The 12,097-nt window shown below is 47.0% G+C and overlaps 2 protein-coding genes across 2 annotated transcripts in view; one reads left to right on the top strand and one right to left on the bottom strand.

The window, feature by feature from the left end:
• Nucleotides 1-6,951, bottom strand: part of LOC134984827 (oocyte zinc finger protein XlCOF22-like) — a 34,357-nt gene extending 27,406 nt beyond the window's left edge. The window contains exons 1-2 of the mRNA XM_063950302.1: nt 6,859-6,951; nt 6,205-6,700 (exon numbers count right to left, since the gene is read on the bottom strand). Of these exons, the coding sequence (XP_063806372.1) occupies nt 6,205-6,538 (334 nt within the window). The 5' untranslated portion in view covers nt 6,539-6,700; nt 6,859-6,951. The remainder of the gene's footprint in view (nt 1-6,204; nt 6,701-6,858) is intronic.
• Nucleotides 1-12,097, top strand: part of LOC134984828 (zinc finger protein 585A-like) — a 187,679-nt gene that overhangs the window by 129,766 nt on the left and 45,816 nt on the right. The gene's annotated exons all lie outside the window — the stretch shown is intronic.

The following is a 12,097-nucleotide window of genomic DNA, read 5'->3' as shown; positions in this document are numbered from 1 at the left end:
TGCCCATTAGACTGCGGATGGTAGCCTGACGACAAGCTGACAGAAATCTGGAGATCGGAACAAAATGCCCTCCAGAATTTGGCCACAAACTGGGATCCGCGGTCAGAGACCACATCAAGTGGCAACCCGTGGAGACGCACAACATGCAGCATAAATAATTCATACAGGCATCTGGCCGATGGCAGCCCAACCAGTGGAACAAAGTGCGCCATCTTCGAAAACCTGTCAACGACAACCCAGATGGCTGTCATCCCCGAGGATTTGGGCAAGTCCACCACAAAATCCATTGAAATGTGGGTCCATGGCTTAGATGGGATAGAGAGTGGATGTAATGGGCCAACAGGAACCCCTCTAGGAGTCTTATTTCGGGCACAGATGTCACATGCCCGAACCCACTGATCCACATCCTTAGCCACCGAGGGCCACCACACCGCCCTAGATAGCATCTCCCGAGTTCTGGCAATACCCGGGTGACCTGCCGACTTCTTGGCATGGAATTCCAGGAACACTCACTGTCTTAACCTAGGAGGCACAAACAAAAGACCTACCGGAAGGTCTGGAGGAGCCTGCTCCTGTGCTCTAAGGACTAATGATAAGAGGTCCTGGGTAATGCCCACTTTAATACATGATGGGGACACAATGGGCAACGGCTCCTCGGTGGTCTCCTGGATTGGAGCAAAACTCTGCGAGAGCGCATCAGCCTTGATGTTTTTTGACCCAGGGCGATATGCTATCAAAAAATTAAAGCGAGCAAAAAACAAAGCCCATCGTGCCTGCCTGGCATTGAGACGCTTCGCTGACTCTAAATATGCCAGATTCTTATGGTCGGTGAGAATTGAGACCACAAACTTAGCCCCCTCAAGCCAGTGTCTCCACTCCTCGAGTGCATCCTTAATAGCCAGCAATTCCCGGTTACCCACGTCATAATTCATCTCGGCAGGCGGAAATTTACGGGAAAAGTAAGCACAGGGATGAAGGCGATTATCAGACACTCCCATCTGAGAAAGCACTGCCCCAATACCCATCTCAGAGGCATCCACCTCCACCACAAAAGGACGCTCTGGATCTGGGTGTCGCAGCACCTTGGCCGATACAAATGCCCTTTTGAGACGGGCAAAACCCGCTTTAGTCTCACAAGACCAGTGAGCAACATCCGCCCCTTTCTTAGTGAGTGCCACCAAGGGCGCCACTATAGACGAAAATCCAGCGATAAATCGTCTATAAAAATTCGCAAAACCCAGGAAACGCTGAAGCGCCTTCAAACTAGTGGGCTGCTCCCAATCCAGGACTGCCTGTACCTTGGAACCCTCCATTTGGAAACCTTCTGGGGAGATAATATATCCTAGAAATGCGATTTGCTGAACTTCAAATTCGCACTTCTCCAGCTTCGCCCCAAGCCGGTGGTCTCTGAGTTTCTGGAGGACTAAGCGTACATGCTTCCGATGTTCCTCCAGGGAATGGGAGAAGATTAGGATGTCATCTAAGTATACAACTAAGAATCTATCCAAATATTCCCTGAGCACATCATTCATGAAATCCTGGAAGACTGCTGGGGCATTACAGAGCTCAAAAGGCATCACCAAATATTCATAATGCCCTGAGTGGGTATTAAAGGCAGTCTTCCATTCATCCCCCTCTCTTATTCGGATTAGATTGTACGCACCGCGTAGGTCAATCTTGGAAAAAATGGCGGCAGTACGAAGCTGGTCAAACAAGACCGAAATGAGAGGCAATGGGTATGAGTTTTTAATCGTGATATGGTTCAATTCCCTGAAGTCGATGCAGGGTCGCAACGAACCGTCCTTTTTACCCACAAAGAAGAACCCCGACCCAACTGGAGACTGTGAAGGTCTGATAAATCCCTTAGCCAAGTTCTCCTGAATGTACTCTGCCATAGCCTGAGTCTCAGGACGTGACAGGGAGTACAACCTGCTTTTGGGAAGCTTAGCATTTGGCAAAATCAATGGCACAGTCATAGGGGCGATGGGGAGGTAGTACCTCTGCAACTTTTTTGGAGAACACGTCCACAAAATCTGCATAACACCCTGGCAATCCTGGCAAACTTAGCTGCGAGAGCCTGACTGGAAGGCTCAAGCAACTCCTGAAACAATCAGTACCCCAACTAAGAATCTCCCCAGAGACCCAGTCAAATTGAGGATTGTGGGCCCTTAACCAGGGTAACCCCAACACCAATGGGGCAAAAGTACAGACAGTCACATAAAAGGACAATTTTTCAGAGTGTGTGGCTCCAATAAACAAAGAAATCTGGCTAGTGCAAGAGGTAATTTTACCTTGGGATAATGGTTCCCCGTTTAACCCACAAATCTCAATTTCCGATGCCAAGGGTACTAAGGGAACAGAGTGTTTCAGGGCGAATTGGCGATCCATAAAAACCCCGTTGGCCCCACTGTCCACAAAGGCCTCAGTCTTGACAGTTTGACCGAGGATCTTCAAGGTCAGCGGAATGATAAAATTCTTCTTGGGAAATTCTGACTTCTGGCATGACAGGATATTTCCAATCACCCTCAGGCCCTGAAGTTTTCCGGCTTTTCTAGGCATGATACTACCACATGACCTTTATTCCCACAGTACAAACACAACCCCTGCTGTCTCCTCCGCGTCTTCTCACGCGAGGAGAGGCGGGTAGCCCCAATCTGCATAGGCTCCTCGGAAAATTCCTCAGAGTCTGAGGTTCCCTTGGAAAAGAAGGAAACCTCAGTCTCCCTTTCAAGCCTACGGTCTCTCAGCCGTCTATCCACCCGGATGGATAACTGCATGAGCTGATCCAAGCTATCAGGCAAGGGATATTGTACCAGTTGGTCCTTTATCTGGTTAGAAAGACCTCTTCGGTACTGGTGTCTCAGGGCTGGGTCATTCCACTGGGTATCATGGGCCAACCTCCGAAACTCCGTACAGTAAACTTCAACTGGCCTTCGCCCTTGCTTAAGGATCGAAATCTGAGCCTCGGCTGAGGCCGTCTTGTCAGGGTCATCATACAACATGCCCAGTGCCGTAAAAAAAGCATCAACACTTTTAAGCGACGGACAGTCAGGCTGCAACCCATATGCCCAGACCTGTGGGTCTCCTTGTAGCAAGGAAATCACTATGCCCACCCGCTGAATCTCCGACCCAGAAGACTGAGGCCTAAGCCGGAAGTATAGCTTGAAGCTCTCCTTGAAACAAAAGAACTGCGAGCGATCTCCAGAAAAACGATCCGGGAGATTTACTTTCGGCTCCTTAACCCCTGAAGGTGCTGCTGCTGCGGGAGCTCCGCCAGCGGCCTGGGAGATGTGCATTTTAATGGACAAATCATTAAATTGTCGAGTCAGGACCTGCACCTGATCGACCACCTGTTGCAACGTATTTTGAGGGGTATGCTCCATATTCCCACAAAATTTCAACAGGAGTACTAGGCTGCTGAATATGTTATGCACACCAGTGCCTGCAGGAATGTACAGGTGTCAGAACTGTTATGCACTCCAGTGCCTGCAGGAATGTACTGGTGTCTGAACAGATAGGTATGCAAAACAAATGAACTCACAGACAGACTGGGAAATATGACATTACGTACACAGAAGGTGATAGGGTAACAAAATACACACAAAGTGAACAGAGAAGCCCAGAGGCTAAGGAACTGGGTGTCTCCCTAGTATTAGTAATGCTCAGATGGGAAAAGCAAGATGTTGTGTTTTAATACGTAGAGAACCCGAAATGCTGTTGCTAAGGGCAACAGCAAAACCCTAAAGGGTTACCAACGGGTGTGGCAGTAAACTCCTTGGTCAGAGATGGAATGATAGACACAAGGAGAGTCTCCACAATCCTAATTCTCACTTGCAGTGCACAGGTTCAGCTTACTGCCACTAAGCTGACACCTGACACCTTGCACAGTGAGACAGGATTTATGCAGGCAAGTCTTAGAATACAGCCGCAAACTTGCTAAGTTCACAGAGTAGTAAAAAACCCCAGCAAGCTAAACCACTGACTCCAGTCTTACTGCTAGGTCTGGGTTGGCAGAGTGTAGTACCAAATCCCCAGGCCTATTTGCAGTAAGCAACAACAAATACAAAGCTACACAGTACTGGCTAACTTTCAGAAACTGACTAACCAACAAAGATTCAGCAGCATCTGCTTAACCTGAGAAGAGGCCTTATAAAGCAGGTGCTGTCCACGCCCCACTCAGACCTCACAGACTGTGAGCACAAAAACCAGCACCGGATCCCCTGCCGTGCACAGAGCCTGTAACAACTGCACAGCAAAAGACCCGAACCGGAGTATCAGCTGCGCTCAGGTTACTCCGCTAGCACTTGTCTCCCGGTTGCCATGACGACGTGGCAGCACAGGACAGGAGACCCTAACACCATGAGAGATATGTCGTTTCAGCGGGCGGCGGGAGGGGATGCTCTTTTCAAGCGCCCGCTGTGTGTTTAAGAGGCGGCGGTATACGCTGCCGCTGACATCCACGCTGCGTCTCCCTCAGCCCTCTGTCTGTAGAGGAAGGAGGGGCGGGCGGGGGAGCTGACATGAAGCGGGAGTGTATAGCCGGCCAGTGAGTGTTTTAGACCGTTTGTTCTGTTACAGCGGCAGCGGAAGGAGGGGGCAGCGGGGAAGCTGCGCTGCTGAGTCCCAGGGCTTAGAGCCAGAAGGTAGCAGCATTGTGTGCGGTCCACGGGAGGAAGTCTGTCAAACTGCCTCCAGGATCCATGAAGAAGCTATGGTTACCATAAGTGTAACTGTAACTAGGGCCCCTTTACAACCAGTACTCACTGCTGACTCTGCGCTCCGGATTTACTGAGGAGAGATGCAGATCCCCTTTAGTAGGGATCATTGTCTCTCTATTCTTAAGACTTTCATCCCCCTTTACATTAGGTTAACTTAGTCTCAGTACTGAAATGGAGGAGGAGCTCCCTTCTTGTGCTTGTACCTCCTTGGCACAATTTTTCAAACTGAGGGATGTGAAGGGGGAGGAGCCGGCTGTGCAGACAATACTAATTTTTAGATTGTGACACACCTCCGGTTGCAAGCTTCACACCCCTACTGTATAAGACTCCAGTGTCCCCTAGTGGATGAAAGAGAAAGGAGGTTTACTTCTTTCTTTCCCAACCGCTCTTCTATGCAGAAGGGAAATATCTGCTGTTTATTGAGAGATGCTCCCTGTAAGGAATATAGAAATTTGCCACTTGTAGCTGAACTTGCAAAATACCCCCACCCAATTTGCATCAGTTAAACTAAAAGTCTCTCATGATTATGACTTCTCCCTTTAAAGCCATTTTAGTGATGTCCAACAATAGATTCCTGTCCAAATCCTGCCCCTGGCCAGGTGGTCTAGAGATCACCCCAATGCGAATAATGTCCTTCTCCCCGGTTTCTGTGGTGACCCAAAGGGCCGCAGATTTGTCTTCAATGTTTTGTATTAATTGAAGTAGCATTTATGCTTTTTCCCCACATACATGGTTACCCTTCCTCCTATACTGACCATTCTATCCTTCCTAAATAAATTGTATCCTGCTATAGCTATGTCCCAGTCATGATTCTCATTGCACCATGACTCTGTAATTGCCACAATATCCAGGTAATCCCTGGTCATTATCACAATTAGCTCTGGAATTTTGTCTCCTAAGCTCCTAGCATTTGCACACATAGCTTTAAGAATTATGTCTGTGCATCTGTTAGTAGTAGCCATGTCCAGACAGTACAAAATAAATGACAAGTTTAAAGTTGAAATTACCTGTTTGGTGATGTTGCTCTGTATTTGGTATTTGTTTTTTTAACTAATCAGGAATCACACTCTGTCCTTTACACCACGCTAAATGTAAAGATATAGTAAACCTGACCACAAATGGCCAAATAGGTCTACTATATACAAGGAGTTATTTAATACCTGCATCATCTAACAAAATGAAGGTTATTTAATAAAAGGTTGCTAAACTGAGAAATTTAGATCCCATACAAATTAGACGCTCCACAAAAAACACACTACTACTTATATATGATCCCTAAAAATAAACTTCTGCTTGTTACTTTTAATAACAGTATAGTGATGTGTGTAATAACTCTCTTCATCTGATGTTTGTCATGGATAGCCTTGTGCTATAAACACCCAACTGAGAACAGGGCTGATGGCAGAGGAGGGTGTAGGATAAGAGATTGCTGTAGTGACTGAGCAATGAGAATATGTGACTTCTGTAATAAGTGTTTATTACTCACCTGTGCTGATATCTGTAGGGATCTCCTCCTCCTTACACTGCTGATCACCCCTCACATACATCTCTTCTTCTCCATCTATATCTTCTGCCTTTATATCAGTCACATACGTCTCTTCTTCTCCCTCCATATCTTCTGCCTTCATATCAGTCACATACGTCTCTTCTTCTTCCTCTATATCTTCTGCCTTTATATCAGTCACATACTTCTCTTCTTCCCTCTGTATATCTTCTGCCTTCATATCAGTCACATACTTCTCTTCTTCTCCCTCTATATCTTCTGCCTTTATATCAGTCACATACGTCTCTTCTTCTCCCTCTATATCTTCTGCCTTCATATCAGTCACACACAGCTCTTCTTCTCCCTCTATATCTTCTACCTTTATAACAGTCACATACGTCTCTTCTTCTCCATCTATATCTTCTGCCTTTATATCAGTCACATACGTCTCTTCTTCTCTCCTTATATCTTCTGCCTTTATACGAGAAAGACGTTCTACCTAAATAACCCAAAAAATACAATGGCATTTGCATACTGTTTGATTAAATTGAGGTGAAACAGTATAATATCAGTGTACTATAAGACACACAGCTTCTCTAAACATCATATAGTGACAGTCACTTTGGTGTATTGGATGATACCCTAAATCCCACCTACCTGATCCTCCTGTTGGGTCCTGTGATTCTCCTCTGTACAATCCTGGGAATACAGAGGACGGGGACATCTCTCTGGGGTATCTCTGTTACTGGGTCCATCTGTAGGAGACACACAGTGACTGAGTACAGTGTATGTATGTGATTATCAGATGATGTGTGTATATAGGGGGCCCCCATACCTGCTCTCCCCTGTACAATACATGACAGTCTCCTCTTACCCAGTGATGTGAGGGGCCGGTGATTCTCCATCATCACGTCCTTGTACAGACCCCTGTGTTCCTCTATATACTCCCCCTCCTGCATGGAGACATAGACAGTGACATCCTGATACCTTATAGACACCAGACACACACAGTGATACAGTCATCACCCAGACACAGCCCCTGGTGTTACTGTATAATGTCCCATTCCCAGCAGTCACCTCTCCAGTCATCACCCGGACACATCCCCTGGTGTTACTGTATAATGTCCCATTCCCAGCAGTCACCTCTCCAGTCATCACCCAGACACATCCCCTGGTGTTACTGTATAATGCCCCATTCCCAGCAGTCACCTCTTCAGTCGTCACCCAGACACATCCCCTGGTGTTACTGTATAATGTCCCATTCCCAGCAGTCACCTCTCCAGTCATCACCCAGACACGTCCCCCGGTGTTACTGTATAATGCTCCATTCCCAGCAGTCACCTCTTCAGTCGTCACCCAGACACATCCCCTGGTGTTACTGTATAATGTCCCATTCCCAGCAGTCACCTCTCCAGTCATCACCCAGACACGTCCCCCGGTGTTACTGTATAATGCTCCATTCCCAGCAGTCACCTCTCCAGTCATCACCCAGACACATCCCCTGGTGTTACTGTATAATGTCCCATTCCCAGCAGTCACCTCTCCAGTCATCACCCAGACACGTCCCCTGGTGTTACTGTATAATGTCCCATTCCCAGCAGTCACCTCTCCAGTCATCACCAGGACACATCCCCTGGTGTTACTGTATAATGTCCCATTCCCAGCAGTCATCACCCGGACACATCCCCTGGTGTTACTGTATAATGTCCCTTTTCCAGCAGTCACCTCTCCAGTCATCACCCAGACACATCCCCTGGTGTTACTGTATAATGCTCTATTCCCAGCAGTCACCTCTCCAGTCATCACCCAGACACATCCCCTGGTGTTACTGTATAATGTCCCATTCCCAGCAGTCACCTCTCCAGTCATCACCCAGACACGTCCCCTGGTGTTACTGTATAATGCCCCATTCCCAGCAGTCACCTCTCCAGTCATCACCCAGACACATCCCCTGGTGTTACTGTATAATGTCCCATTCCCAGCAGTCACCTCTCCAGTCATCACCCAGAGACATCCCCCGGTGTTACTGTATAATGCCCCATTCCCGGCAGTCACCTCTCCAGTCATCACCCAGACACATCCCCTGGTGTTACTGTATAATGTACCATTCCCAGCAGTCACCACTCCACTCATCACCCAGACACATCCCCTGGTGTTACTGTATAATGTACCATTCCCAGCAATCACCTCTCCAGTCATCACCCAGACACATCCCCTGCTGTTGCTGTATAATGCCCCATTCCCAGCAGTCACCTCTCCAGTCCTCACCCAGACACATCAAACGGTGTTATTGTATAATGTCCCATTCCCAGCAGTCACCTCTCCAGTCCTCACCCAGACACATCCCCAGTGCTACTGTACTCCCAAGTCTCCTCAGACCCCAGTCATGTCCCTGTATTATTACTATAGATATAAGTGACGTTATTGTGACGCTCCCAGATCCCCTCTCCTCCCCAGTCATGTCCCTGTATTATTACTATAGATATAAGTGATATCACTGTGACGCTCCCAGATCCCCTCACCTCCCCAGTCATGTCCCTGTACTATTACTGTAGTACCCTAGTGATCTGAAGGCCTTGGGACACTATGACGGGGCAAATCAATTAATGAATGTGTAGCTCTATAAGGTAATAGAGATGCTGCCAACTGATGTATACCATATATGTGATGATAACTTGGATGTTTCTAGTGATCCAATAATGTATAGTGTGTTTATGCATGTTATTATTCTGTGCCTGCTGAAGGTGAGGGGACTCTGGTAAGCGTGCAGTGCGCGGGGGAGATCGTGGAGAAGCTTCCAGAGGTCCCGTGTGCTGAGAGAGGTGGCTGGGCGCGTGTAGCGGCAGTTTTGTTAGTGGGCTGACTAAGGGGAGAGAAAAAGGCTGGCGGCTGAGACAAGGGAGCTTACAGGAAGGCGGTTCCCTGCGAGTGAGAGAGCCCCTGTGGGGGAAAGGAATTGGATGTCTCCCGCTGCGGGTGACAAGCAGTGTGTTAATTTCCCCTGGTGGAAGCCGAGCAGGGACGTCCCGGTGCCTGGTTGTCACGGAGAGTGCTGGGAGGCGGAGCGCTGGCGGGGCAGGCTAGTACATGGAAGGAGATCGCAGTTCGGGCAGCAGCTACCAGGAGTTCAGCAGTAGCAGACAGTCCCCCCCCCTCCCCCCGAGGCAGAGCTGTGCCCCTCATCCCATCCAACCCGCAGGAAGACAGGAAGAGCCCGGTTGTTGGTGGAGGCGGAGTCGGGGGGAGGTCCAGACCGGGCACACTATCATTGTAAGTCCCCATATAAATACTGCTAATCTGCATACTCCCCTATCATCCTTTAACTATTAAAGTACCAGCCCCCAGCACAGTAGCACAGGGACCAGCAGCATCGGTGGATCTGAGGAGTATAAATAGCACCTCTAGAGACTCCATATCCATTAGATAATGACCAGCCGGGTACCAGTCATAAAGAGTGCGGTGGTGTATAATGATGAAAGCAGCTCGGAGAGGGCGCAGGGTCACCTAAACTTGGAAATGGTACACTGGGGAGACTAAGCACCCCCCACCTATCAGAGACAGGTGCCAATAACCAGGACTTCTGTATGTTCTGGAGCCACCCCCACGGATCTACAGTGGGGCTATGCTTATACTGGGACAGGTAACACAGATCATCACCCCACTATATGTAACGAGTAGACCACGGGTGTCAGGGATTCCAGGGTGGAGAGCTCCACGTACTACCTTCCTGTTTCAGGTTGTCTAGGAGCGCTACAATTAGATCTTCCATGGAAACCATGCTATTCATTGCCGTGAAGTAGGGATTGCTCAACAATCGTGAGGACAATTGCTCCAAGTGGAGACCCATATAACCCAGAGTACTTCTTATACACAGACACGAAAGGGCCTCAACCGTGCACGATTATAGTAAGAGAACCCGGGTGGTTTATCAAACACAGCCCCACAACTTTCTTATGGAGTCGTATGTTCTGTATTGCATGTATTACCTTATGTATAGGTGGGGTATATTATTATGTATAGGTGGGGTATATTATTGTGTATAGGTGGGGTATATTATTATGTATAGGTGGGGTATATTATTATGTATAGGAGGGGTATATTATTATGTATAGGAGGGGTATATTATTATGTATAGGAGGGGTATATTATTATGTATAGGTGGGGTATATTATTATGTATAGGTGGGGTATATTATTATGTGTAGGTGGGGTATATTATTATGTGTAGGTGGGGTATATTATTATGTATAGGTGGGATATATTATTATGTACAGGTGGGGTATATTATTATGTACAGGTGGGGTATATTATTATGTATAGGTGGGGTATATTATTATGTATAGGTGGGGTATATTATTATGTATAGGTGGGGTATATAATTATGTATAGGTGGATATATTATTATGTATAGGTGGGGTATATTATTATGTATAGGTAGGGTATATTATTATGTATAGGTGGAGTATATTATTATGTATAGGTGGGGTATATTATTATGTATCGGTGGGGTATATTATTATGTATAGGTGGGGTATATTATTATGTATAGGTGGGGTATATTATTATGTATCGGTGGGGTATATTATTATGTATAGGTGGGGTATATTATTATGTATAGGTGGGGTATATTATTATGTGTAGGTGGGGTATATTATTATGTGTAGGTGGGGTATATTATTATGTATAGGTGGGGTATATTATTATGTATAGGTGGGGTATATTATTATGTATAGGTGGAGTATATTATTATGTATAGGTGGGGTATATTATTATGTATAGGTGGGGTATATTATGTATAGGTGGGGTATATTATTATGTATAGGTGGGGTATATTATTATGTATCGGTGGGGTATATTATTATGTATCGGTGGGGTATATTATTATGTATAGGTGGGGTATATTATTATGTATAGGTGGGGTATATTATTATGTATAGGAGGGGTATATTATTATGTATAGGTGGGGTATATTATTATGTATAGGTGGAGTATATTATGTACAGGTGGGGTATATTATTTTGTATAGGCGGGATATATTAGTAGAACGGTTCATGGTTTGAGTATTATATGATATAACTGTATAAGGTGGCCTATAACTTCTTACATATAAAACTAGTATACTTACCGGTGGAACTGTCTCCGTATCTGTGGAAGAGCCTGAAATCACAAAGGAAAGGTACGATAGGTAAATGTGCATAGTCCTATATGCTTACATCACATACTAATGTCATAGGCGACCACTACAGGGGTAGGGTATTTCTTAAGCGATAAGAGTATTGGGCTCTAGATAGCTTGGGTGGAGACACATTGCACATATACACTGTACCCCCAGGTAAAAATAAGAATTTACTTACCGATAATTCTATTTCTCGGAGTCCGTAGTGGATGCTGGGCAGGCCCGGCGCTAGCCGATCAGCAAGGGATGCAGTGCAGGTAGGCGCCGGGCAGGAGAGGCGCCTTCACTGCTCTGCATCCCAGCTGAAGCGCCGTCCTGTCCCCCCTGCTGCTGCTGCTGCTGCTACGCCTGCCCTGTCACACTGACTGGCAGCCGCAGCAGCGCCGGCATCACGACTCCTTCTCCTCTGTCCCCTGTGACAGGGAGAGGAGTGTTTTCTGTCCGACGAAAGGGGGCGGAGCTACACGGACCAAGAGGGCGGAGCTACACGGACCAAGGGGCGGAGCTACTCGGACCAAGGGGCGGAGCTACACGGACCAGGCTAGCAGACAGTGGAAGATCTGGCCAGCAAGATTGTGGTAAGAGTGTAAAGAGTGTGAAAGAGAAAGTGTGTGTGTGTGTGTGTGTGTGTGTGTGTGTGTGTGTGTGTGTGTGTGTGTGTGTGTGTGTGTGTGTATTTAAAAAGTGGATGCTGTCTGCCGTAATGTGTAAAAAGGGGGGA

This window comes from Pseudophryne corroboree (assembly GCF_028390025.1).
Source record: "Pseudophryne corroboree isolate aPseCor3 chromosome 3 unlocalized genomic scaffold, aPseCor3.hap2 SUPER_3_unloc_84, whole genome shotgun sequence".
Lineage (NCBI taxonomy): Eukaryota > Metazoa > Chordata > Amphibia > Anura > Myobatrachidae > Pseudophryne > Pseudophryne corroboree.
The sequence above is the reverse complement of the archived record's forward strand: the minus strand, read 5'-3'. Positions and strand labels throughout refer to the sequence as shown.